Source organism: Scyliorhinus torazame, chromosome 13, assembly GCF_047496885.1.
Source record: "Scyliorhinus torazame isolate Kashiwa2021f chromosome 13, sScyTor2.1, whole genome shotgun sequence".
NCBI classification, from domain to species: domain Eukaryota; kingdom Metazoa; phylum Chordata; class Chondrichthyes; order Carcharhiniformes; family Scyliorhinidae; genus Scyliorhinus; species Scyliorhinus torazame.
This window is the reverse complement of record NC_092719.1, coordinates 74,185,203-74,212,400: the sequence shown is the minus strand read 5'-3', so window position 1 is coordinate 74,212,400 and position 27,198 is coordinate 74,185,203. Positions and strand designations below refer to the sequence as shown.

The 27,198-nt window shown below is 48.4% G+C and overlaps 1 protein-coding gene across 1 annotated transcript in view; it reads right to left on the bottom strand.

The window, feature by feature from the left end:
• kiss2 (kisspeptin 2) overlaps positions 1-23,656 on the bottom strand; it is an 81,695-nt gene extending 58,039 nt beyond the window's left edge. Inside the window, exon 1 of the mRNA XM_072470885.1 lies at positions 23,448-23,656. Within this exon, the coding sequence (XP_072326986.1) occupies positions 23,448-23,492 (45 nt within the window). The 5' untranslated portion in view covers positions 23,493-23,656. The remainder of the gene's footprint in view (positions 1-23,447) is intronic.
• Positions 23,657-27,198: the final 3,542 nt, after the last annotated feature.

Genomic DNA, 27,198 nt, shown 5'->3' with positions numbered 1-27,198 from the left:
GCACTGGAGGAGAGGAGGAAGACCCTGTACCCTGACCCGGGAAGGAGGCTGCCAGCCACCACCATTCGTCGTGCCTGGGTTCAGGTGGCGGAGGTGGTCAGTCCCACCAGCAACACTGTCTGGTCCGTCCAGCAGTGCTGAAAAAAACTGTATGAGCTCCTCAGGGCAGCCCCTGTCCCACACAGCCGTAACCTGACACTCCCCCCAATACGGAGGGCGGCAGAACGCACACCCTGCACCATATGCCAGCATCCATAACGGTCACCATGGCCGGGTGCCCTGGCCACTGAGGCCACCAACTACCCACCCCCTGGGCTGCAAGCGTCGGACTGTCGTTTCCTGTTTCCCCCTCAAGGCCGCCACAACCACTGGGAGCGGGAGAAGACAGGAGCAGGACCGCCGGACCTGCGGCCCCCAACCGTGGCGGAGCAGAGGGCCCTGGACAAGGTCGGCAGACTGGAGGAAAGGGAGGTCGCCGAGGTGTTCGGCCACGGGCAAGGAAGTGAGATCCTGTTGAGTTGCGGTTCCTCGTGTGTCAACTCTCCCCAACACCACCTTCACCCCCATACCACCCTCACCCGCACACCACCCCCACACTACCCAGGGTACACCACCCCCACCCTCACACTACACCACCCCACCCTCACCCCTCCTCACCCACAGGCTCACCCCATCACCCCCCTGCCTGCGGCCTAATCATGCGTCTCGTCTTTGTCGTGTTAGGTACACTGGTCTAACACTGGCTGCAATTGGATGCAGCTTAGATCAGAAAGATATTCCAGATCTTGAAGTTAGTTCAATCAGGTTTATTGAACTAATAGCACAGTTAGCACAGTTCTCTGTGAGTTTGAGTCTCTGCTAACTTAAGTGTGTCTGACTAAACCAGACTAGCTCTTAGCCACGTGGTGGAGGTGTGAGATTGTAACAACACCCTTGACTGACTCTCTAGATGTTCATCAGTGGAAAGAGGTGGAGTATGAGTGCCTCATGTCTTTTATAGTCAGATCCCACCCTGAGTGTCCTGCCTGCTTATTGGTCATGTCCTGTTCTCTGTGTCCATTAGCTGCTTGTCTGTATATCATTATGTGTGTGTCAGTATATCATGACAGTCTTGTGTTTTACAGGAGCTGCTGGAGATGGGGCGGGTCCATCTAGCATCCCCTGCCCCCAGCCAATGCAACAGCAGGAGCCCCCTGTGAGCCGAGCAGCGACGACAGCAACTCGGATGGCAGCCCTCTACCCGATAGTCAGCAAACCCTGGAGCTCGAGTCGGAAGATGACACGGATTTCCCATCACAGCTCCACCATCCCAGAGACACTCACCTCGGTGGGGCACTTCCGTGAAAAGTCTCCTGGGACGCTCTGATGTGCACCACACAGCTAATCTGATACAGCAGGTGGAGGTAGGAACACCCGAGGAGGTGGCGGGTCGGAGGGCGGGCCGACCCCAGGAACTAGCTGTTGTCCAGTGTGGTTTCGGACTTCTGGAACGGACAGTCACATCGATTGTGGAGATGCAGACGCAGAGCCAGGGAGTATGGTGATATGCATCACTGTAAATACACAAGGGGTTAATGCAAATACACTAAGACTAAGTAAACACTAGAGGGAGTACCAGAGACATTATGACATGCAGACATACAGCTAATGAACACATAGAATAGGACACAACCAATGGGCAGTCAAGACACCCAGAGTGGTCTACACTACCACAAGGGGGCAACCCATATAAAAGGACAGGGCACACATGCTCTTTCTCTTTCCACAGACGACACTCAGAGAGAAGTACAGGGGCAGATCGGAAGCATCACACCCACCGCATGGCTTAGAGCGAACTGGTTAGTTAGACTGAGTTACTATAGCAAGATTAGCACGAGAGTCGAACTCAAGTAGGAGAATTGTTAACTGTTCAATAAATGTGTTAAACCTATCTCCAAGTCTGAACCTTCCTTTGTCAGAGCATACATCAAGGAAGCAGCTTATGCTACATGAAGAAGCATAACACAACATGGTACCAGTAGTGCCCTGTTGAATCTCTATAGTTCAACTCAACATATCCGTGTCTACAAGCAACAGCGCCCAGGCAAGATGTTCGAGGTTCCGGTTCCTCAGCAGCTCAGCTGCCACGGCAATCTCAGTGCCAACTGGCGTGCATTCAAACAGAGATTTGAGATCTACCTGGTAGCGTCCGAGCTAGATGGCGTGGCGGATGCAGAGAAAATAAAGCTTCTGCTCACCATTGCGGGTGCAAGTGCAGCAGAAATCTTCAAGACCTTCAAGTACACAAAAGGGCAAGACAAGAGAGACCTCCAGACAGTCCTGGACAATTTTGAAAAATACTGCGAGGAAAACACAAAAGAGATCGGTAAAAGAGGTGCCAATACTGACCACGAGGCGAAGGTAGGCCTGCAAAAGCAGCTAATCCCGATTTTGATTGGTAGCCATCTTGTGAAGGGAGCCGCACATGCGCAGTTCCCCAAAAGATGCAAATTGGCGAAACAGTGTTTTGCGCATGCGCGAGAAGCCGCAAATGCGCGGTTGCGCACAGTAACGGAAAAGTGATCTGCGCTTGCGCGATCCATTCCTACGCTCTACGTCACAAGCGTCATGACGTCAGAGGCCCCGGACCACACCCACTGAAAGGGGAAATGCCCGAAAATAAGGAAAACATTTTTTAAAGCTGTAACACACAATTCTTTCACCTGGAACGACAGCACAATGCCTGAACTTCAACCAGTAGTGACAAAGTCACCTCCGCAGAACCCTGCAACAAGCAGTTAGCACCGCCCAAAGAAATGATTTGGTCCTTGAAGACTACGACTCAGACGATGATTTCATCAATGGACGTGGCGACCTCAGTACCAAATCCGAACCGCAACGAGATGTGTTGTACATTGAAGCATCCGACACAGACATGGATGAGTTCTTCGGATTTGAGGATCCTCAGCCCAGCACAGACGACATCCTAACCCAGAAGTACAGGATTCTGCTGCGGCCTGACGGCAAGAGACAGAGAGCGCTACAAGCCCACAGAGAGCAGCCTGATGCCAAGAGACAGAGAGAGGTACAAGCCCCAAGAGAGCGGCCTGATGCCAAGAGACAGAGAGAGGTACAATCCCACAGAGAGCGGCCTGATGCCATACCAGTGGTCCATGCACCACGAATAGTGCTCCACGCAACACAAAGAGTCCCCGACTCCACACAGAGAGTGGTCCACGCACCACGAAGAGTCCCCGACTCCACACAGAGAGTGGTCCACGCACCACGAAGACTCCCCGACTCGGCACAGAAAGCGATGACAGACTCCACAGCGAGACCACTACACAACTCTGTTGAGAGCGCACAGATCGACTCCACAGCGAGACCACTGCATGACTCCACACAGGGAACAATGCCAGACTCCACAGAGAGAGCGGTACAAGCCTCCACAGTGAGCTCGTTGACAGACTCCACGATGGAAGCAACGCAAAACCCCAGAGCGCAGTCCTTGCATGAACAAGACCATGAAGGCCTAGCAACTTTATCTGAGCAACCAGCAGCAGACGATGCAAGTCTGCCATGCTCAAGTGCACAGCAAGACGACCATGACAGTCTACCACGCTCACGTGAACAACAAAAAGACTCTGACAGTCTACCCAGCTCATCTAACCAACGAGAAGACACTGAAGGTCTACCCATTGTCTGTGCGACAAGTGACAAAGGCTTCACAATTCCCATACAAGATGTGCGAGACTGACTCTGTACATACACTAGTATGTACAGAGGCACTCGACAATCAAAGTGAGGTTACTAGTGACTCCAGTGACACCACGTTAATTCAAACCTCATCCACTCGAGCCTCTCCACAAGAAAATGCATTCCTGAACGTTTTGACTCCGGACGGCATCAAGACACCTCAGATTATTCAAGTGAACCTGAAATGACTCCGGACGGGGAACGTCAAGAAACCAAAGGTGATTCAGGTGAACCAGAAAGGACTCCAGACGGGGAGCATCGACAAGCCAAAGATGATTCCAGTGCACCGGACATGACGCCAGACGGGAAGCGCCGAGGAATCAGAGACAGCACGCTCAATGAAACAGCAGATGCCACAAAGGACACTGACACAAGTAACTTTGTGAAGGACTCAAATTTTCCACTCGGTGTGGTCATTGAGCGCAACAAACATGACAACAAAACCTACGAAAACAACAACAAAGACAACAACAAGAAGTGTACCAAAGGCAGCAACGTCAACAACAAGCACAACAAAAACAACAACAATGGAACAACGACTGGTACAAGATGGTACAACTCTGCAAATGCAGCACAATGTAACAGCACAGCTCCTAACACTGGCAAGAGTAAAGACATACCATGGCATGACAGCAAATCTCACCGATTCAAGTTTGCTCCACTACAAACAAGCAAACCAACTTTCAAGGCAGATGAGTTTGCTCCACTATGAACAAGTAAACCAGCTTTCAAGGCTGATGACGCACTGCATCAATATCGCAAACACAAGACACAATCCAGGCCGGACGACACAGATTACATACTGCATCGCTACCACAAGCATAGAGAAAAAGAGTCCCAATCAGACAACAAAGTGATTTGACCACTTCTTGGTTCCTTCAGCACAGGGACACTGATGGCGTTCACAAGGAAGTGGCAACATCAACATCGACACTTCAATCACAAAACAAGAAAGCCACTTGACCATATAACTTCATGAACTTTGGACTCATACATATTATTTGGTATTGTTTAATCATCACTGTCATCATGATTCGTACATGTCATCACTTATCTACCTATTTTGTTCAATTTTCTTTAACACTGTACAGAAAATATGTAACCCGAAAAAGGGGGGATGTGGTGATATGTATCACTGTAAACACACAAGGGGTTAATGCAAATACACTAAGACTAAGTAAACACTAGAGGCAGCACCAGAGACATCATGAGATGCAGATATACAGCTAATGAACACATAGAATAGGACACGACCAATGGCCAGTCAAGACACCCAGAGTTGACACTATCACAAGGGGGCAACCCGTATAAAAGGACAGGGCAAACATGCTCTTTCTCTTTCCACATACGACACTCAGAGAGAGGTACAGGGGCAGATCGGAAACATCACACCCACCACATGGCTTAGAGCAGACTGGTTAGTTAGACTGAATGAAGATTAGCAGGAGAGTCGAACTCAAGTAGGAGAATTGTTAACTGTTCAATAAATGTGTCAAACCTATCTCCAAGTCTGAACCTTCCTTTGTCAGAGCATACAGCAAGGAAGCAGGTTATGCTGCATGAAGAGCATAACACAACAGGGAGTACATGAGGTATTGTCAGCGAGCTTCCATTACCCGTAGGTGCAATTGGAGAAGAACAACCGCATGCAGCAGCAGGAGGTGGTGCCGACCAAGTGTGCCATCCAGGCCAACACCGCATGGGTGGCGTCCGTGGTGGATGCATTGGGGTCAACAGTTTTGGATATGGATCAGCATGTCCAAGACCTGGGGCATTCTGTGTGGGCGCTGTCTGAGGCCCAGGACAGGGTTGCAGTCTCACAGGCAACCATGTGCCAGAGCCACCTGGACAAAGAACAAAGAACAATACAGCACAGGAACAGGCCCTTCGGCCTTCCAAGCCTGTACCGGTCATGAAACCACCCTTGGCTAAACCCACAACCTAGTGCTGTATCCCTCTACACCCACCCTTTCCATGTATTTGTCAAGATGCCTTTTGAACACCGTTAATGCAGCTGCTTCCACAACCTCCCCTGGCAGTGCGTTCCAGTTGTTTACCACCCTCTGTGTAAAAAACCTGCCTTGCACATCTGCTCTAAACTATGCCTCACGGACCTTAAACCTATGCTCCCTAGTGACTAATCCCTTCCTCCCTGAGAGAGTGCCTGCCCATCCACTCTATCCATGCCTCTCATAATCTTGTAGACCTCTATCAGGTCGCCCCTCAACCTCCGTCGTTCTAATGAAATCAGTCCGAGTCTATTCAGCCTCTCCGCATAGTTAACACATTCCAGGCAACATCCTGGTAAACCTCCTCTGCACCCTCTCCAAAACCTCCACATCCTTCCGACAGTATGGCGACCAGAAATGTGCGCAATATTCCAAGTGCGGCCTTACCAAGGCTCTATACAACTGCAGCATGACTTGCCAGTTTTTATACTCGATGCCCCGTCCAATGATGACAAGCATTCCATATGACTTCTTGACTACCTTGTCCACTTGTGTTGACACGTGTGGACCTGCACGTCCAGATCTCTCTGATTTTCTATATTCCTAAGAATTTTGCCATTTACGGTATATTTCCCCTCTATGTTAGACCTACCAAAATGTATTACCTCACATTTGTCTGGATTAAACTCCATTTGCCATTTCTCTGCCCAAGTCTCCAACCTATCTATGTCCTGCTGTATCCTCTGACAATCCTCAACACTATCTGCCACTCCACCAACCTTGGTGTCATCCGCAAATTTACTAATCAGACCACTTACATCTTCCTCCAAATCGTTTATGTATACTACAAATGACAGAGGCCCCAGCACTGATCCCTGTGGAACACCACTAGTCACAACTTCAATTCAGAGAAACACCCTTCTACCACCACCCTCTGCCTTCTGTGACCGAGCCAGTTCTGTATCCAAGTGAGTCAGGCAGGCATAGAAGTTATAGGCCAGTTAATTCACAAGGGAGTTTGGCAAAATTGGATGGTCTTTATTTTAATGCAAGGAGTCTGAAGAACAAGGCAGATGATTTGAGGGCACAAATTAAAACAAGGGGGTATGATGTCATTACTGTTACTGAGACATGGTTGAGAGAGGGGCAGGACTGGCAGCTCAATATTCCAGGATACAGGATATTGGGATGAGACAGGGAAGGAGGTAAAAGAGAAGGGGGATATCGCAACTTTCATCAGAGTATCAATTACAGCAGTAAGTAGGAATGACATCTCAGAAGGCTCTTCAAATGAAGCCAGATGGGTAGGACTTAAAATCCAAAAAGAAACAATGACATTGCTGGAAGTGTTAACAGTCCAAGAGATACAGAAAAGCAGATATGTAGGCAAATTTCAGAGAAGCGTAAAAGTAATAGAGTAGTGAGAGTGCGGGATTTCAACATTCCCAGGGGTTGTTTAGCACAGTGGGCTAAACAGCTGGCTTGTAATGAAGAACAATGCCAGCAGCGCGGGTTCAATTCCGGCCTCCCCGAACAGGCGCCGGAATGTGGCGACTAGGGGCTTTTCACAGTAACTTCATTAAAGCCTACTTGTGACAATAAGCAATTATTATTATTATTAACTCGGGTAAGTCAGAATGTGAAAGATTTAGAGGGAGCGGATTTCTTAAAATGTGTCCAGGAGATCAAACTAGAGTCACAGACTAGTGTTACAGACTCTCAATGGTTGTGGCAAGGTCTAAACAACATAACGGGCTACAAAGCAAAGCCAAGCAGTATCTCCAGCAGCAGCACACCCCTCCCCGATGAACTCAATGCATTCTATGCTTAGTTCGAGCAGGAAACCATCAATCTGCTGTTGAGTGCCTCAGCAGCCCACAAAACACTCATCCCACCGTCACAGCTTCCGAAGTCAGATCGGTCTTCCTGAAAGTGAACCCTCGGAAGGCGACGGGTCTGGACGGGATCCCTCGTCGTGCACTCAGAGCCTGCGCGGACCAGCTGGCAGATGTATTCATGGACATCTTTAACCTGTCCCTACTGCGCTCTGAGGTCCTCACCAGCTTCAAGAGGACCACCATCATACAGGTGGCAAAGAAGAACCAGGCAACATCCCACAATGACTACTGTCCAGTGGCCCCGACATCAGTAGTAATGAAGTGCTTCAAGAGGTTGGTCATGAAGCTCCATCAACTCCATACTCCCAGAACCCCTTGATACACTGCAATTTGCATACTGCCGCAACCGGTCCACAGCAGACGCCATCTCCCTGGCCCTACACTCATCCCTAGAGCATCTCAACAACAAGGACTCCTACATCAGACTCCTATTTATTGACTATAGCTCCACCTTCGACACCATAATCCCAGCCAAGCTCACACCAAAGCTCCAAAACCTAGGACTTGGCTCCTCACTCCGCAACTGGATCCTTGACTTTCTGACTCACAGACCACAATAAGTAAGAATAAGTAACCACACCTCCTCCATAAAAGTTCTCAATACCGAGGCCCGCAAGGCTGCATACTTAGACCCCCTACTGTACTCCCTGTACACATACGGCTGCGTGGCAAAATTTGGTTCCAACTCCATCTACAAGTTTGCTGACGACACAAACATAGTGGTCTGGATCTCGAATAACGACGAGTCAGAATACAGGAGGGAGATAGAGAACCTAGTGGAATGGTGCAACGACAACAATCTATCCCTCAATGCCAGCAAAACTAAAGAGCTGGTCATTGGCTTCAGGGAGAAATGTACTGTACACAGTCCTGTCAGCATCAACGGGGCCGAGGTGGAGATGGTTAACAGCTTCAAATTCCTAGGGGTACATATCACCAAAAGTCTGTCCTGGTCCACCGACATCGACGCAACCATCAAGAAAGCTCAACAGTGCCTATACTTCCTCAGGAAACTAAGGAAATTCGGCATGTCCACATCAACACTTACCAACTTTTACAGATGTACCATAGAAAGCACCCTATCAGGCTGCATCACAGCCTGGTATGGCAACTGCTCGGCCCAGGACCGCAAGAAACTTCAGAGAGTCGTGAACACAGCCCGGTCCTTTACACGAACCTGGCTCCCATCCATTGACTCCATCTACACCTCCCGCTGCCTGGGGAAAGTGGGCAGCATAATCAAAGCCCCTCCCACTCGGCTTACTCACTCTTCCAACTACGTGGGCAGCACGGTAGCACAAGTGGATCGCACTGTGGCTTCACAGCGCCTGGGTCCCAGGTTTGATTCCCCACTGGGTCACTGTCTGTGCGGAGTGTGCATGTTCTCCCCATGTCTGCGTGGGTTTCCTCCCGGTGCTCCAGTTTCCTCCCACAGTCCAAAGATGTGTAGGTTAAGTGGATTGGCCATGGTAAATTGCCCTTCGTGACCAAAAAGGTTGGGAGGGGTCATTGGGTTACGAAGATAGGGTGGAAGTGAGGGCTTAAGTGGTCAGTGCAGACTCGATGGGCTGAATGGCCTCCTTCTGCACTGTATGTTCTATGTTCTATGTTCTTCCATCGGGCAGGAGATACAAAACTCTGAGAACACGCACAAACGGATTCAAAAACAGCTTCTTCTCTTCTGTAACCAGACTCCTAAGCGACCCTCTTATGGACTGACCTGATTAATACTACACTCCTGTATGCTTCACCCGATGCCGGTGTCTATGTATTTACATTGCGTACCTTGTGTTGCCCTATTATGTATTTTCTTTTTATTTTATTTTATTTTCACGTATTTAATGATCGGTTTGAGCTGCTCGCAGAAAAATACTTTTCACTGTACCTCGGTACACGTGACAATAAACAAATCCAAAAATCTTAAGCCAGTTCATAGAAGGTCCTATAAGAGAGGGGGCGGTCCTGGACATAATTTTAGGTAACAAAGCCGGGCAAGTGTTTGACGTATCAAGGGGGAAGCATTTTATGGACATAAAATAAAATAGACATAGACATAATCATACCTCCGTTAGATTCAAGATTGTTATGGAAAGGAACAAGGTTGTGCCTGAGATCAAAGTTCTAAACTGGGGGCAAGGCCGATTTTAATAAGATCAGATATGATTTGGCCAGAGTGGACTGGGAGCAGATACTTTAATGTAAATCTGTGACAGAACAGTGCACACATTCAAGAAGGAAATAGGGAGAGTGCAGGGCCAACATGTTCCAATAAAGAAAAAGGGTGGGACCAACAAATCCAGTGGACCCTGGATATCGAGGGATATGCAGCATTGGATAAAGAGAAAAAAGGAGGCTTACGGCAGATATCGAGGGCTTAACACAGCAGAAGCCCCAGAGGCATATAAAATGTGCAAGACGGAACTTAAAAAGGAAATTAGGAGAGCAAAATAGGGACATGAAAGGATACTGGCAGGTAAAATAAAGGAAAATCTTAAGTTGTTTTACTAGTACATTACGGATAAAATAATAACGAGGGAAAGAGTTGGGCCCATTAAGGACCAAAGTGGTAATGTGTGGAGCCAAAGGACATAGGTAGGACTCTAAATGAATACTTTGTTTCCGTGTTCACTAGTGACAAGGATGATGTGGTATATAAATCAGGGATAAGGACTGTGATAAAATTATATAAATTAAATAGAGAGGAGGTTTTTAAGTGGTCTGGCAGGCTTAAAATTGGTTAAATCTCCAGGTTTGGATTAAATATATCCCAGGCTGTTGAGTGAGGCAAGCGAGGAAATAGCAGAGCCGCTGGCAATAATTTTCAGTTCCTCGCTGGCCACAGAAGTGCCAGAGGACTGGAGGATAACCAATGCAGTGCCATTATTCAAGAACGGAAGAAGGGATAAACCAGGAATCTACAGACCAGTTAGTCTAACCTCAGTGGTGGGGAAAGTATTAGAAGCAATTCTGAGACAGAATGAATCTGCTTTTGGAAAGGTTGGGATTAATCAAGAACAGTCAGCATGGTTTTTGTTAAGGGAGGTCATGTTTGAAAACTTGATTCGATTTTTGAAGCGGTGACCAGGTCTGCAGATGAGGGCAATGCATTTGACGTAGTCTACTTGGACTTTAGCAAGGCTTTTGATAAGGTACCATGTGATAAAGCCAGGGGAGTCCAACGAGCTTCTTAAAAGTCCTTTATTTCAGCAACAGTATCATACATACACAGAGCCCGGTTCCCCTTTCACCGGGTCCTCATTCCTTTTTTAGCTGGCTCAACAGCTGCCTGCCTTTTATGCTAGTGCTGGGTTAACTCAGTCCAATTGAACACGGGGAACAATCATCCCCAGGTGGATGAGTCCTGTGCAGGTTATTACATACCACATGGGAGATTAATGGCAAATTGGATCCAGAATTGCCTGAGTAGCAGGAAGCAGAGGGTGATGGTCGAGGATTGTCTTTCTGACTGGAAGACTGTGCCAGTGGGGTCCTGCAGGGATCAGTGTTGGGGCCCTTGCTGTTTGTGGCTTATATAAATGATTTGGACTTGAATGCAGGAGGTTTTTTAAAAAATACATTTAGTGTAGCCAATTATTTTTCTTTTCCAATTAAGGGGCAATTTAGCGTGGCCGATCCACCTAACCGGCACATCTTTTGGGTTGTGGGGGTGAAACCCACGCAGACATGGGGAGAATGTGCAAACTCCACACGGACAGTGACCCAGGGCCGGAATTCGAACCCGGGTCCTCAGCGCCGCAGTCCCAGTGCTAACCACTGCGCCACATGCCGCCCGAATGTAGGAGGGTTGATCAGTAAGTTCACAGATGACATAAAAATTAGTGGGGTGGTAAATAGTGAGGAGGATAGCCTTAGATTATAGGAGAACATTGATAGGCTGGTCAGATGAGCTGATCAGTGGCAAATGGAATTCAATCTGGATAAGTGCGAGGTGATGTACATGGACAGGACAAACAAATCAAAAGAATACATGATGAATGGCAGGACCCAAGGAAGCACCGAGGATCAGAGGGCCTTGGTGTCCATTTACATTGGTCCCTTAAGGTAGCAGGGCAGGTGGATACAGTGATTAGGAAGGCATATGGAATATGTAATGACTTAGGCCAGGCCTTTGAAATTGGCCGATTAGAATACGAGTTCCCTGATTAGTGGTCCAATCAGGGAACCCCTTTCTGTGGATATAACAGGGAGTGTCAGATCCTCTACACTCCCCGTGTAGACAGCAGACTGAATGGTCATGGTTGTTCAGCTGTTGGGTTTTTAAATAAAATAAATTCTGGTGATGGGACTTCTGCCTTTGAGGACTTATTACAGTGGCGACGAGGAAAACAGAACGATCCGAAGAAACCTGCTCGTCAGCAGCTGCTGCATATTGAAGGTAAGCCACTGACAGGCAAAATGCCTTTATTCGGAAAGTTGGCTCTTTTGGCCCTGCAGTGGAAGACTGGGCCCAATATGTAGAGCGGATGAAGTACCTCTTTAGAGGAAAGTATATAATTCTGGAAGAAAGCAACGGGTCATTCTGCTGACCACGTGTGGGCCAGCCGCCTTTGCCATTATGCGCAGTCTCACTTTTCCGGAGGCACCGGACACACAAACTTTCCAGGAATTGATGGACTTAATAAAAGAGTACTATGACCCTCTGATCCTGTGAAGGTACCGGTTTTACGCAGCATTCTGAGACACTGGGGAGTCAGTTACAAACTTTGTAACAAGATTAAGGTGATTAGCCGAGGCTTGCGAATTTGGCCTGACGCTAAATTAGATGCTCCGAGACCGTTTGGTATGTGGAATAAATAATTTAGCAATACAGAAACGTCTGTGAGCAGAGGCCGAGCTGGATTGCAAACCAGCATTGCAGCTGGCTTTGTTCTTAGAAAAAGCGGCAAGCGGAGCGCATGAGTTACAGGGTACTCCGATGGAGGTAGACGCCCATACCAGTGAAACTGAGTTAAGGGACTACCGCTGGGGGATAGGCAATTGCATAGCCACCCTCAGGAACGACTCGGATACTAAGTTAACCAGGCCCACTTGCAGAAGCCCTCCCAAGTAAGGGACAATTAGGTCCAGACAGACGGCAGCCCCTGCAGCCTGTCGCCCGGCAAAATATTGTATTTGTTGCCAGAAATCGGAGCCAGAAAGGAGAAATAGAAACCCAAAACCATCATCTTGGAGAAGGTCACCTAGGCCGGGGTACAGGAGAATGCATACCCTAGAAGCCCCACTCACCTCCGACGAGGAACAACTAAATTGTGTAACGATGGTGAAATCAAAATCATTAAATTATCCATAAGGTTGAATGGACGTCCCACACTGATGGAAGTCGACACTGGAGCAGCCGTATCAGTGATACGGGAAAATATATTAAATAAAATTCGCACTGGACTCCAACCCTTATTCCTAACCAGGACCTCGACAAAACTGAGGACATACACAGGGGGACCACTGAGAGTGTTGGGTACATCACATGTAACTGTGGCTTATGGAGAGCAACTGATTAGGCTGCCTTTAATGGTAGTGAAAGGTGTGGGGCCAAGCTTATTGGGATGAAACTGGCTAAAAGAGATCCAGCTGGATTGGATAAACCTTTTCCAGCTGGAAAATGGCCGCCTGAGCGAACACCTGTGCAAATACCCAGAGGTTTTCCGAGAAGGGCTCGGAACAAAGGCAACATTGCATGTAGATCCAGAGGAATTCCCAAAATTCTACAAGGCCTGACCTGTACCCTTCGCATTAAGGCTGAAAGTCGATATGGAAATAAAACGATTAGAGCGTGAGGGAATAATAAAATCGGTCCAGTTTGCAGAGTGGGCGACACCCATGGTGTCCATCCTTAAGCCGGACGGCTCAGTCCGCCTTTGTGAAGATTTCAAACAAACGATTAATCGCTACTCACAACTGGCCAAAAACCCAATTCCCCGGATTGAGGATTTGTATGCAAAGCTGGCTGGAGGACTCCTATTCTCAAAGCTGGATATGAGCCACGCATTTCTACAGCTGAAGCTGGACGAAGAGTCCCCAAAATTCTCAACGATAAACACCCTAAAGGGCCTTTTTCAGTATACAAGATTACCCTTCGGGGTATCGTCAGCGTCCCTGGCAAGCACAGTGAGTTTCTCAACAAACTCGTCGAGCGATTTCCCCCGAGCGCTGCCGGCAGGTAGAGAGCAGATGCCGGGCGTGCACCTCATTGATGGGTTTGACAAAGCGCTTGCGGAGCAACTCGATCGCTTCCTCATAAGATGTCGCCTTTTCGAGCGTGGCGGAGATTCTGTGACTCACCCGGGCGTGGAGTAGACGCAGCTTGTGTGGCCCCAGGATGGGAGTCTCTGCGGAGTCCAGGTAGGCCTCGAAGCACCGTAGCCAGTATTTAAAAATGTCCTTAGCCTCCGGCGTTCGTGCTTCCTGATTGAGCTTCTCTGGTTTTAGGCCTGCGTCCATTCTGAATCTAGTTTAGTCTAATAAATTGAGGTACCCTCAATAATGACACTTGGAGATTAAACTGTAAAGAAGGCTTTATTAGACTAATAACTATGCTAGAGCTAGGGACAAGAGCTGACTGTTACAGACCATGAGGCAGCCCTTATGTATGGCTCCCAGATGGGCGGAGCCAGAGGCGGAGTCCCCAGGGTTACAAGCCCGGTCTTAAAGGGGACATCACCTTACATGATGATAAGGCAGTAACCGTTCATCACACCTTCGCATTAAGGCTGAATGTCGATATGGAAATAAAATGATTAGAGCGTGAGGGAATAATAAAACCGGTCCAGTTTGCAGAGTGGGCGGCACCCGTGGTGCCCATCCTTAAGCCGGACAGCTCGGTCCGCCTTTGTGAAGATTTCAAACAAGCGATTAAACGCTACTCACAACTGGACAAATACCCAATTTCCCGGATTGAGGATTTGTATGCAAAGCTGGCTGGAGGACTCCTATTCTCAAAGCTGTATATGAGCCACGCATATCTACAGCTGAAGCTGGACGAAGAGTCCCCAAAGTTCTCAACGATAAACACCCTGAAGGGCCTTTTTCAGTACACAAGATTACCCTTCGGGGTATCGTCAGTTTGTGCGATATTCCAGAGGACAATGGAGAATATATTCCAAGGGCTACCACAAGTCGCCATTTACCTGGATGACGTCCTCATTACAGGAAAAACAAAGGCAGAAAACCTGGAGGAAGTCCCGAGGAGGTTTTCAGCAGCAGGCGTGTGCCTAAAGAGAGAGAAATGTGTTTTCCTAGCACCTCAAGTAACCTATCTGGGGTACAAGGTTGACAAATCAGGGCTAAACCCTTTGGAGGATCGGTTGAGGGTGATTAAAGATGCCCTGGCCCTCACCACAATCCAGGAGTTAAAGTCTTTTTTTTAGGACTGGTGACATATTATGGAAAATTCATACAGAACAGGGCTTCCATCTTGGACCCCCCACCAATTACTAAAAAAGGGGCAAGCCTGGGTGTGGTCCGCCTGCCAAGACAGGGCTTTCAAGAAGATAAAAGAACAGCTTTCCTCAGAGAACGTCTTGGCACACTACGACCCCAGGAAAGAGTCGGTGCTCACGTGTGACGCGTCTCCATTTGGCGTTGGTGCAGGTTTGGCACACAGAGCGCAAAACGGACAGGAACGACCTATAGCGTTTGCTTCCAGGACGCTGGCAGCAGCAGAACGAAAGTACACCCAAATCGAAAAGGAAGGACTGGCTGTGATCTTCGCGGTGAAGAAATTTCACCAGTACTTGTATGGACGGAAATTCACTATAATTACAGACCACAAGCCATTGCTGCATTTGTTGAAAGAAGACAAAGCAATAGCTCCAGCCCGGAGCCAACGCTGGGCCCTACTACTGGCAGCGTACCAGTATCAACTGGAGCATCAGCCAGGAACCTGGGTGGCAAACGCCAATGCACTAAGCAGGCTGCCATTACCGGACGCCCTGCCATTAGTACTCAAAATAAAGGAAATGGTAATGACGTTACATTTCCTGGACACCCTTCCAGTGGCCATACTAAACATTCGTTTATGGACCCAAAGGGACCCGGTTTTATCAAAAATAAAACACATGGTGCTAACTGGGGACATGGAAAGACCGGTCCAGGCGGAGTTCCACCCTTACTGGAGCAAAAGAGAGGAGATCACCGTGGAAGACGGGATCCTGCTATGGGGGGCTCGCGTAATAGTTCCAAGTCAAGGCAGTCGAGCCATACTGGCTGAACTACATCATAGATACCATGGAATCTCAAAAATGAAGATGCTGGCCAGAAGCTATGTCTGGTGGCAGGGCCTGGACACAGACATAGCGGCATTGGTAGGTCGGTGCCAAGAATGCCAACAAGGGCAGAAGGTGCCACCGGCTACCCCGCTGCACCCATGGGAATGGCCAGATAGACAATGGTCGCGACTTCATGTCGATTTAGCAGGTCCGTTTATAGGTTCAATGTTTTTTATAATAGTAGACGTTCATTCCAAATAGCTGGACATCTACAAAATGAACTCCGCAAATTCAACAACTACCATTGAAATACTCAGCACCTCATTCGCACCTCACGGTATCCCGGAGGTGTTAGTTTCGGATAATGGATCGGTTTTCACCAGCCAGGACTTCACAAAATTTATGAAGTTGAATAGCATTCGGCACATAAGGACGGCACCATACCACCCGGCATCAAATGGCTTGGCGGAGAGAGCCGTCCAGATCTTAAAAGTCGGGTTGAAGAAACAGTCAGCAGCATCATTGGACACCAACCTGTCGCGTTGGCTACTTCACTACAGAACAACCCCACACCACAACGGGAATAGCACCTACTCATGGGCAGACGACTCCGAACCCGGCTGAGTCTGCTATTCCCGCATTTAGGTCGCAGAATAGAGCGACACCAAGAGGCCGAATGCAGGGGCCACGACAACACTCACCGAGAAAGGCAGTTCAACACGTATGGGTCAGAAATTATGCGAATGGCCCCATATGGGTAGCAGGAACAGTCAAGGCCAGGACAGGACCTGTCGTATGGAATATGTGTGGAAAAACATGTAATAAAGAAACACCTGGACCAGGTGCGGGCCTCAGATTTGTTTCCTCCTCCGGAGCTGACTCAGACCAGCATACCGAGGACCGCGGAGATTCCTCCCCGACAAACCATTAACGCCCCTCCGACACCATTGGTGAGGACATCGGGTGCGGATATGGACACTGTGGCTGATGCTGCAGCTGTACCACTGCCGCCGGAGGAAAGGGACGAACCGCTCCTCCGGCGCTCACAACGGAAAAGATGGGCGCCTAGCCGTTGTAACCCCCCCTTCGTCGGAGGCTGAAGTAGAGGAGCCGGACCCGGCGCAAAAACGAAGCAAGGGTCCCATGAGTCACGAGGACCATGGGGGCTCCTCGGACTTTGTGGGGGAGGGGCTGTAATGACTTAGGCCAGGCCTTTGAGATTGGCCAATTAGAATACGAGTTCCCTGATTACTGGCCCAATCAGAGAACCCCTTTCTGTGTATATAACAGGGAGTGTCAGATCCTCTGCACTCCCCGTGTAGACAGCAGACTGAATGGTCATGGTTGTTCAGCTGTTGGGTTTGTAAATAAAGAATTTTGGTGACTGGACTTCTGCCTCCGAGGACTTATTACAGTATACTTGCCCTTATTAGCCGCGGCATAGAGTTTAACAGTAGGGAGGTTATGCTAGAACTGTATAAAATGTTCGTTAGGCCACAATTAGAATATTGTGCACAGTTCTGGAATCCACATTACAGGAGGGATGTGATAGCCGTGGAAAGGGTGTAGCGGAGATTTACAAGGATGGTGCCGGGCTGGAGAGTTTTAATTGTGACGAGAGATTGGATGGATTGGGGTTGTATTCCTTGGAGCAGAGGAGACTGAGAGGGGATATGATTGAGATGTACAAAATTGTGAGGGGCAGAGAGAGTAGACAGGAAGAAAGCTATCCCTTTGGTGGAGGTGTCAATGACCATTGGGCATAGATTTATGGTAAGGGGCAGGAGGTTTAGAGGGGATGGGAGGAAATACATTTTCACCCAGAGGGAGGTGGAGTTTGGAACTCGCTGCCTGAAAGGCTGGTGGAGGCAGAGACCCTCATAACATTTAAGAAGTATTTAGATGTGCACTTGCGATCCCAGGACATACAAGGCTATGGGCCAAGTGCTGAAAAATGGGAGTAGAATAGTTAGGTGGTTGGTTTTGACCGTTGCAGACACGATGGACCGAAGGGCCTTTTCTGTGCTGTAGACGTTATGACTCTAATCACCTATTTCTACTTCATTTATTTCAGCAGAAGCCAAGCTGATTTCAAATCGCTTTCAGCCGGTGTTTGGACCCATCTGCTGGCAAAACAGTATCATTGCAGCAAGTGAAGAATTGCTTATGGAATATCTGCTCAAGGTTTGGGAATGTTAAACAGGACCATAGATATGATGAACCCTTTGTATTTTGAAACAAATTATTTATACGTGGCTGGCCTTGAGCTATTGTGTGACGATAAAGAGACATTCAGTAGACTCAAAGTTTTCCTCAGAGTTCTGGAGAACGAGAAGTGATACAAATTGAAACATATAAAACTCTGAAGGGGTTTAGCATTGTTTTTCTTTTAAATTAAAAGTGCCCAATTCATTTTTCTTTCCAATTAAGGGGCAATTTAACATGGCCAATCCCCCTACCCTGCACATCTTTGGGTTGTGGGGGTGAGACCCACGCAGACATGGGGAGAATGTGCAAACTCCACATGAACAGTGAGTTAGAGCAGGGATTGAACCCAAGTCCTCGGCGCCGTGAGGCAGCAATGCTAACCACTCAGCCACCGTGCCGCCTTGGGGGGCGGATTTAGCATTGTAACCGTTGAATAAAGTTTCCTGGCTGCGAGTTCTGGTTCGCAGTATCAAATTCTTAGAATAAGGGGTTGATCATTTAGGACTGAGATGAGGAGGAATTTCTTCACTCTAAGGATTATGAATCTTTGGAATTCTCTACCCCAGAGAGTTTGTGGTTCTCATTCACTGTGGTTGATAGATTTTCGTATAATAAACAAATTAAGTGATACGAGGTTAATCCAGGAAAGTGGAGTTAAAGTAGAATGGTGGAAAATGCTGGAAGAGCAAAATGGCCAACCCCCGCTGTTATGACTCTACTCCTGCATGAATTTAGTACCTAAATTTGCATTACAGTCAATATCAAAACTTATATATAAAACAGAATTATAAAACCACATAGGAAGGATGTAATTGCAGAGAAAATTCACCATGATTTTGCCTGGGCTGGAGCGTTTCAACGATGAAGACAGTGTAGTGTTGGGTGTTCTGATGTACGGATGAACCAACACGGTTGTATTTGGTACAACGTTGTTTTATTTCAACTTGTTATTTACAGTTTGTCTTGATACTCTGCACGTGGTGACTCCCTGTGTGTGATGTTAATCAGGTCCTGTCCTTGTCCTGGTCTCCAGATCTACTGGCAACCAGGTGTCGTGTTTCTTCTCTTATACTGTCTCTGTCCTTGTCTATGATTGGTTGTCGTGTTGTGTGTGCTGATTTGTCTGTTGGTGTGTCTATCATGATGTGTGTGTTTGAATATCATGACGTCCCCCTTTTTTACAAAATTATGTGCCTACGTGGTTATAAATACGAATGTGTCGTGAGTGCATCTAAAAGTGTGTGTGCGTGATATTTACAGCAGGTGCATGTGGTGTAACTATATACAAGGGGCGATGTTGGGTGTGTCATGCTAACGAGGTTGTACCATAACAAAACAGGAAGATGAAAAACTTTGAAGTGTGGTCCGGTCAAACGATATCTGGAATGATAAAACAGTAACATGTTACAATACAATAGTGTTTCAAGTTTAACGTGTGAACAGTCTCATAAGTCCAATCTAGTAGATGTGCGACAAATTCGGGTTGACCGTCTCAAGGGTGGGTCGAGAACCACCGGCTGAGGTGCGAGCCTGGCCACGGGTGGCGATGGAAGGGGCATGATCTGTGGCAGCTCCACAAAGTCATCCTCGGGAACCAGTGGAGGACCCGGCGTATGTGCACTGTTCGGTTGCGAGCATGGAAGGCGGCGAAGGGCTCGCCGATTGCGGCGACGCACTGATCCATCCGGGATGCGTACCAGGAACGAACGGGGAGCCACACGTCGGAGAACTTCAGCAGGTGCTGACCAGCCACCATTTGGCAGATGAATGCGGACTTTATCCCCGGAGGACAGGGGGGGAAGATCAGTTGCCCTTGTATCGTACAGACTCTTCTGGCGATCACGCTGCAGTTGCATCTTGGGCAGTACCTTAGCATGGTCCGTTGTTGGTGTCAGGATGGAAGGCACAGTTGTCCTGAGGGTGCGACCCATCAGTAGCTGTGCTGGCGAGAAGCCCGTGGCTAGCGGGGCTGATCGATAGGCCAGCAGGGCGAGGTGAAAGTCCGATCCGGCAGCAGCGGCCTTGCAGAGGAGCCGCTTGGCAATGTGAACGCCCTTTTCCGCCTTTCCATTTGACTGTGGATGTAGAGGGCTGGATGTTACGTGTGTGAAACCATATGATGCGGCAAAGGACGACCATTCACGGCTGGCGAAACAGGGCCCATTGTCCGACATGACAGTCATCGGAATGCCGTGGCGAGCAAAGGTGTCCTTGCAGGCCCTGATGACTGCAGACGAGGTCAGATCGTGTAGGGGTATGACTTCTGGGTAATTGGAGAAGTAGTCTATGATGATGATATAGTCAAGACCGAACTGCGCATGCGCAGTGGCATAACGAACGCCATGATGTCATGACGTGCGGCAACTGTGGAGCTGTACATTTAAAAGGGCAATGTCCTGCTAAAAACCGACAATGCCTACGATGTGGCAAGATGGGCCACTACGCTGCCTACTGTCGAGCGGTTCAACCGATGGATCCTACACATCTCCGACAACCTCGCAGACACGTCAGGACCGTCCAGCCCGTACATCAGGACATCCAGCCAAATGACACAAGTGACCAAGATGCCTTCCGGGTTTCAGTCATTGATGTGAACAGGGTCAACACCATCAATCCGGCCGATGAATGGAGTGCCACCCTGACGGTCAACCGATCGCAGATCACTTTCCGCCTGGACACTGGCGCATCCGCCAACCTCCTAGCATATTCAGCATTCCATGCCATGAAGGTCAAACCACCTATCCAGCCATCCCGGTGCAAGATGGTTGACTATAACGGGAACATCATCCCGGCCATGGGATCTTGCCAGCTCCAGGTGACACACAAAACGCACACGGCCACACTCCCCTTTGAAATTGTTGGCTCATCGAAAGATTCCTTGCTGGGCGCACAGGCATGTAAGGCTCTTCACCTTGTACAGCAAATTATGTCTCCCTCTCCAGACGACACATCCGACTTCCTGGATGCTGACTTCAACGCAAATCTCCAATCCCTCCTTGCTCACAACCAGGAGGTATTTGAAGGCATGGGGACACTGCCATACACATACAAAATTCACCTCAAACCGGACGCCATCCCGGTCGTTCACGCACCTCGCAGGGTTCCTGCGCCACTTAAAGACCGCCTCAAGTTGCAGCTGCAGGATCTCCAGGACCAAGGGGTCCTATCCAGGGTCCCCAAGCAGTGGAGGTCCCCAAACACTGGTAAAACACCAGCAGAGGCGGTGATATGTTCTTATGTGGCTTAACTGGACTCTGAGTGATCAGACCCTTCTGCCAATGGAATAATAGGCAGTGGGAATCGATGGGCACACCAACTGCCATATGCCATTTTCGCATGTCATTTTGCCAGCCTTCCCACCTCCCAACCTATCCCCCAAAATAACTGAAATTCCAATCCCAGTGCTCTTGCAAAGGAAATTTTAACAAGTGTTTACAACAAAGAGCTAGGGAAATCATGGAACCATAGAATCATACAGTGCAGAAGGAGGCCATTTGGCCCATCGATCTGCACCAAGCCTTCGAAAGACCACCACCCCTACTAAGGCCCAATCCCTCCGCCCTATTCCTGCAGCCCCACCCTAAGGGGTAATTTAGCGTGGTCAATCCACCTAACCTGCACATCTTTGGACTGTGGGAGGAAACTGGAGCACGTGGATGAAACCCATGCGAACACAGGTGTCATGAGAATGTCACTTTAAGAAATGTTTGTCTGCTCATTTTACTGCAGTGATGCCAGTGTGGGTGGAGCTGAGCTCTGGCTCTGCTTTTTAGTTTCACTTTGAAAAAAAGCTTGGGTCAATCTGTTTTTGGGTTTCGTTTTAGTGTTGGAGCTGAAGCGAGCCAGAGAAGGTGTAATGTTGTTCTCTCTGCCATGTAAAAACTATCTCTTTGGTGAATTCAGAGTGATAACTGCTCTCAGTAGTGAATTTGAACCTTGTGTGTTTCTGTTAAAAGTCTTTTTTTTAATGTCTTATGGATGTTAGAAGGAAAGTAAGGATTACTTAGTGTTGTATTCTTTGGGGGGGTATATTTAAATTGATGGTTGCTAAGATGTTCACTATGTTTTAAAATGGTTAACTTGAGTTCATAGAATAAACATTGTTTTGCTTTAAAAAATACTTTTCCATTTCTGCTGTACCACACCTGTAGAGTGGGCCGTGTGCTCCCCATACCGCAATCTAGTAAAAGTCGTGGGTCAGGTGAACTCCATGATACACTTGGGATTCTCTAAACCCTGGCCCATAACACAGGGAGAATGTGCAAACTCCACACAGACAGTTACCCAAGGCCGGAATTGCACCTGGGTCCCTGGCGCTGTGAGGCAACAGTGCTAACCACTGTGCCACCCTGCCACCCCTGGAAAAGCCCTGTAGATTTTTTTAAAATGCCTACATTGATATAATACCTTTCACATCCACAGGACCTCCCAGAGCACCTCAATGGATTATTTTTGAAGTGAATCGCTGTTGCCATACTGGGAAACACGTCAGCTAATTAGCTGACTTGCTCATTTGCACACCGCAAAACCCCTCATGCAGCAGTGAGATCATCCATTTTAGTGATGATGGTTGAGGATAAATATTAGCCAAGACTCTCCTCTTCATTAGACAATATCATGGGATCTTTGACATCCACATGAGCGGGCAGTTATGACCTCAGTTTAACATCTCTGATAGCAATTATAAAAATAAAATTGCACGTTTATACTGGGGTAAGAGTTGGAAACAGGAACAGCAACATCAAGCAGAATAGAAATGCAAAGGAATGATACTGAGAAAGTGTTTGTTATCAAAGTTATAAACTTGGAATGGATGGGTTGTCGTATGAAGAAAGGTTGGGCTGGGGTTTAGAAGAGTAAGAGGTCCCTGGAGGGTTTTGACAGGGTGGAAGTGGAGGGAATGTTTCCTTTTGTGGGAGAATCTAGAACTAGGCGGGGTCACTGTTTAAAATTAAAATATCATCAATTTAAAATGGCGATCAGGAGGGTCGTGAGTCTTTGGAACTCTCTTCCTGAAAAGGTGGTGGAAGCAGAAGAGACGTTGAATATTTTTAAGGCAAAGGTGGATAGATTCTTGGTAAGCAAAGAGCTGAAAGGTTGTCAGGGTAGGCAGGATGCAGATTTGAGGTTACTATCAGATCAACTATGATCTGATTAAATAGTGAAGCGGGCTCGTGGGGCCAAATAGCCTACTCCTGCTCCTTGTTCTTCTGTTTATTCGTATGTAAAGAACAAACAGGTTGGTTTGGAGATTAAAATTATTCCTGCCCAGTTTATGTGAAGATATCATATGATCCCTGTGTGAGGTATTGTGTTGCAGCAGGTAGTGTCTTCGCCTCTGACCCAGAAGCTCTGGGTTCATAGTCCCATTCCAGGATTGAATGGCCATGGAAGGTGTGCTTACAACATGATCAAACAAGTTGTTTACTAACCTGTAAATCCTCCCAATACGGCGGGAGTATCTCCTCATCAGTCATGCTTGATGTGGAGTGGTGCCCTTCAAGCTATAGGTGCTGATGATCGGATTGGTGAACTGTTCCAGGACAAACCAGCTGGAATGTGCTTCTTCTGCATCATGCATCATTTGACTTGATCATGTGCAACACTTACTTCAAGATTGTAATCTAACTTTAAGTGTTTTGGTAGTTATACGCAGCTTGCTTTTAGCTCCCTCTTTTAGAATGTCCCCAGCCCTTTTAGGCTGTTTCGTGACAATCTGGCCTCTTGGGAAAGGTGACCTTGCTGTGCCTGGAGTTATACTGCTGGAGGCGTGAAGTTGTAATCCTGCTGAAAGTACCTGCTCATGTTCTTTTTTCAAAGGATATTTTATTCCAAACACATTGAACAAAATAACACAAGCTTGACATCCAATCAGTGTATACAGTTTATACATTTTTCCCCTCTTAATCCCCCTCGCCCCCGTGACAAACAGCTCCTCAAATATAGCCATGAATGGCCTCCACCGTACCGCGAAGCCCTCCTCTGACCCCCTTAAGACAAATTTTCTCCAACTTGAGAAATTTGTACAGATCCCCCAGCCGTGCAGCAACCCCTGGTAGTGTAGCCGACCCCCAAATCAAAAGTTTCCGTCGCCGGGCAATCAGAGAGGCGAAGGCCACGACATCGGCCCTCTTCCCCGCCAGCAGCTCTGGCACCTCCGATACCCCAAAGAACACCACCTTGGAGTCTGGCTTCACCTCAACCCTGACAATCCTCAATCGGGCCCCAAACACCACCTTCCAAAAGTTCTCCAGCTGCCCACACCCCCAGAATATATGAGCATAATTCGACGGCCCCCTCCCACACTTCTCACACCCGCCTGCTACCCCCGGAAAAAAAACATTCATCCGAGCCAGAGTCATGTGGATCCTGTGCACCACCTTAAATTGTATCAAACTCATTCTTGCGCAGGAGGAGGTTGAGTTCACTCGCCACATTACCTCACATCAAAGTCCCCATCCTATTTCCCTCCTCAACTCCTCTTCCCACTTCTGCTTGATCTTTTTCCCGAATGTCTTGCCCTGCTCTCCCAACCATCCAAATATATCCCAATCCTGCCATCACCCAACTCATCCGGAAGCACATACTCCAGTACTTGAGGGAACGAAGGCAGCTCCTTAGGCGCAAAGCCCCACACCTGCAAGTACCTAAGCTCACTCCCCCTTGGTAACTCACAGGTCTCCCACAGCTCCTCTAGCCCAGCGAACATCCTTTCCCTAAACATGTCCCTGATCCACCCAACCTCTCCTCCCTCCACCACCTGTACATCCCATCTATTCCACCCCCTCGCCCCTGGTGTGAACCTATGGTTCCCAAACAACTGCATCAACACTGTCATGTGATCCAATTTAAAGTGCCCCTCAGCTGGTTCCAGATTTTTATAGATGACTCCATCACCGGACTAGCCGTATACTTCCGCGGAGCGAGCAGCAACGGGGCCATCACCAGAGCCCTCAGGCTCGTACCCTTACAAGACTCCTCCTCTAACCTGACCCAGTCCGTCCCCTCCCCCTCCCACCATCGTCTCACCTTCTCCATATTTGCAGCCCACTATTAATGCAACAAGTTCGGAAACGCCAACCCTCCCTTCTCGCCTTTGCAACAAAACACTCTTCATCCTTGGCACCTTTCCTGTCCACACAAATTCCAAGTTTAGCGCATCCATTTCCGAAAAAAGGCCCTGGTGAGAAAGATTGGGAGGGACTGAAACACAAACAGGAATCTTGGCCGCACGTTCATCTTCACCACTTGCACCCTCCCTGCCAATGTCAGGTGCAGCATATCCCACATTTTAAGGTCCCTCTTGATCTCCTCCACCAACCCCATCAGGTTCCGCCTATACATTGTGGCCCACTCATGCATTACCTGGATCTCCAGGTACCAAAACCGCTCCCTTGCCACCTTAACCCAGGTTTGTCCATGCTGCCCAGTTTTTACCACTAAGTAATTTGGCCCATATCCCTCTATACCCAGCTTTCCCCTATAACTGTCTAAATGCTTTTTAATTGACAAAATTGTACCCGCCTCTACTACTGGCAGCTCGTTCCAGACATTCACCACCCTCTGTGTGAAAAAACTGCCCCTCTGGACCCTTCTGTATCTCTCTCCTCTCACCTTAAACCTATGCCCTCTAGTTTTAGACTCCGTCACAAACTGTTTATAAAATTCTGCCAGAAAGCCATCCGGTCCCGTCGTCTTCCCCAAATGCGTCATACCAACACACTCCATCGCCTCCTTTAGCCCTAATGGCTCCTCCGGGACCTACCTCTTCCCTCCTCCAGCTCCGGGAAGTCCAGCCCATCCAAAAACTGCTCCATATCAGCCTTCTCCCCACCCCCGGCTCGGCCCTACACAGCCCCTCATTAACCTCATTAAGACCTCATTTATCTTCTCTGACACCACATGCCCCCCCCACCCCCACTCCCAACCCCACCTCACCTAAAAGATATCCCTCGACACTGCCTGCCCTGCACCTGGTGGACCAGTCTATGACTCACCTTCTCCCACACTCATACTGCACCCCCCTCGCCTGCCTGGCTGACCCATGGCCCTATCCATCGACAGCCGTTGAAAATGCCCCTGCAACCTTTCCGCCAACACTGCTTCGTGGGGCCACAGAATACCTCCTATCCACGTCCACTATCTTGTTCAACAGTCGCCGATGCTCCGCCCTCCTCATGAAACCATAGCTCAATCGGGAGATCGGCTCCCTACTGAAGGCCACGTCTGAGGCGTTCAAGTCCGGCAACCCTGGCCTAACAAGAAATTCAGGTACGACCTCCGCAAAGTCATCCGGGATGCTAAGAGGCAATATCAGACCAAGCTTGAGTCACAGTCTAACGTTACAGACTTTCGTCGGTTGTGGCAAGGCTTAAACAACATAATGGGCTACAAAGCAAAGCCGAGCAGAATCTCCGGCAGCAACGCACCCCTCCCCGATGAGCTCAATGCATTCTATGCTCGGTTCGAGCAGGAAACCATAAAACCACTGTCAACTGTCCCAGCAACCCTCGGCACACCCATACCTGCCGTCACACCTTCCGAAGTCAGATTGACAGTTACGACCAAGAAAGCACAACAGTGCCTATACTTACACAGGAAATTAAGGAAATTTGGCATGTCAAAATTGACGCTTATCAATTTTTACAGGTGCACCATAGAAAGCATCCTATCTGGCTGCATCACAGCTTGGTATGACAACTGCTGGGCCCAGGACCGCAAGAAACCACAGAGTCGTGAACACTACCCAGTCCTGTTGATGAGATGCTGGCGTTGGACTGGGATGAGCACAGTAAGAAGTTTTACAACATCAGCTTAAAGTCCAACAGGTTTGTTTCAAATCACTAGCTTTCGGAGCACTGCTCCTTCCTCAGGTGAATGAACAGGTGGGTTCCAGAAACATATAGATGGACAAAGTTAAAGATGCAAGACGATACTTTGAATCTGAGCATTTGCAGGTAAATAAGTCTTTACAGATCCAGAAAGAGGGGTAATCCAAGGTTAAAGAGGTGTGAATTGTCTCAAGCCAGGACAGTTGGTAGGATTTTGCAAGCCCAGGCCAGATGGTGGGGGACGAATGTAATGCGACATGAATCCAAGGTCCCGGTTGAGGTCGTACTCATGTGTGCAGAACTTGGCTATAAGTTTCTGCTCGGCGATCCTGCTTGTCGCGTGTCCGGAAGG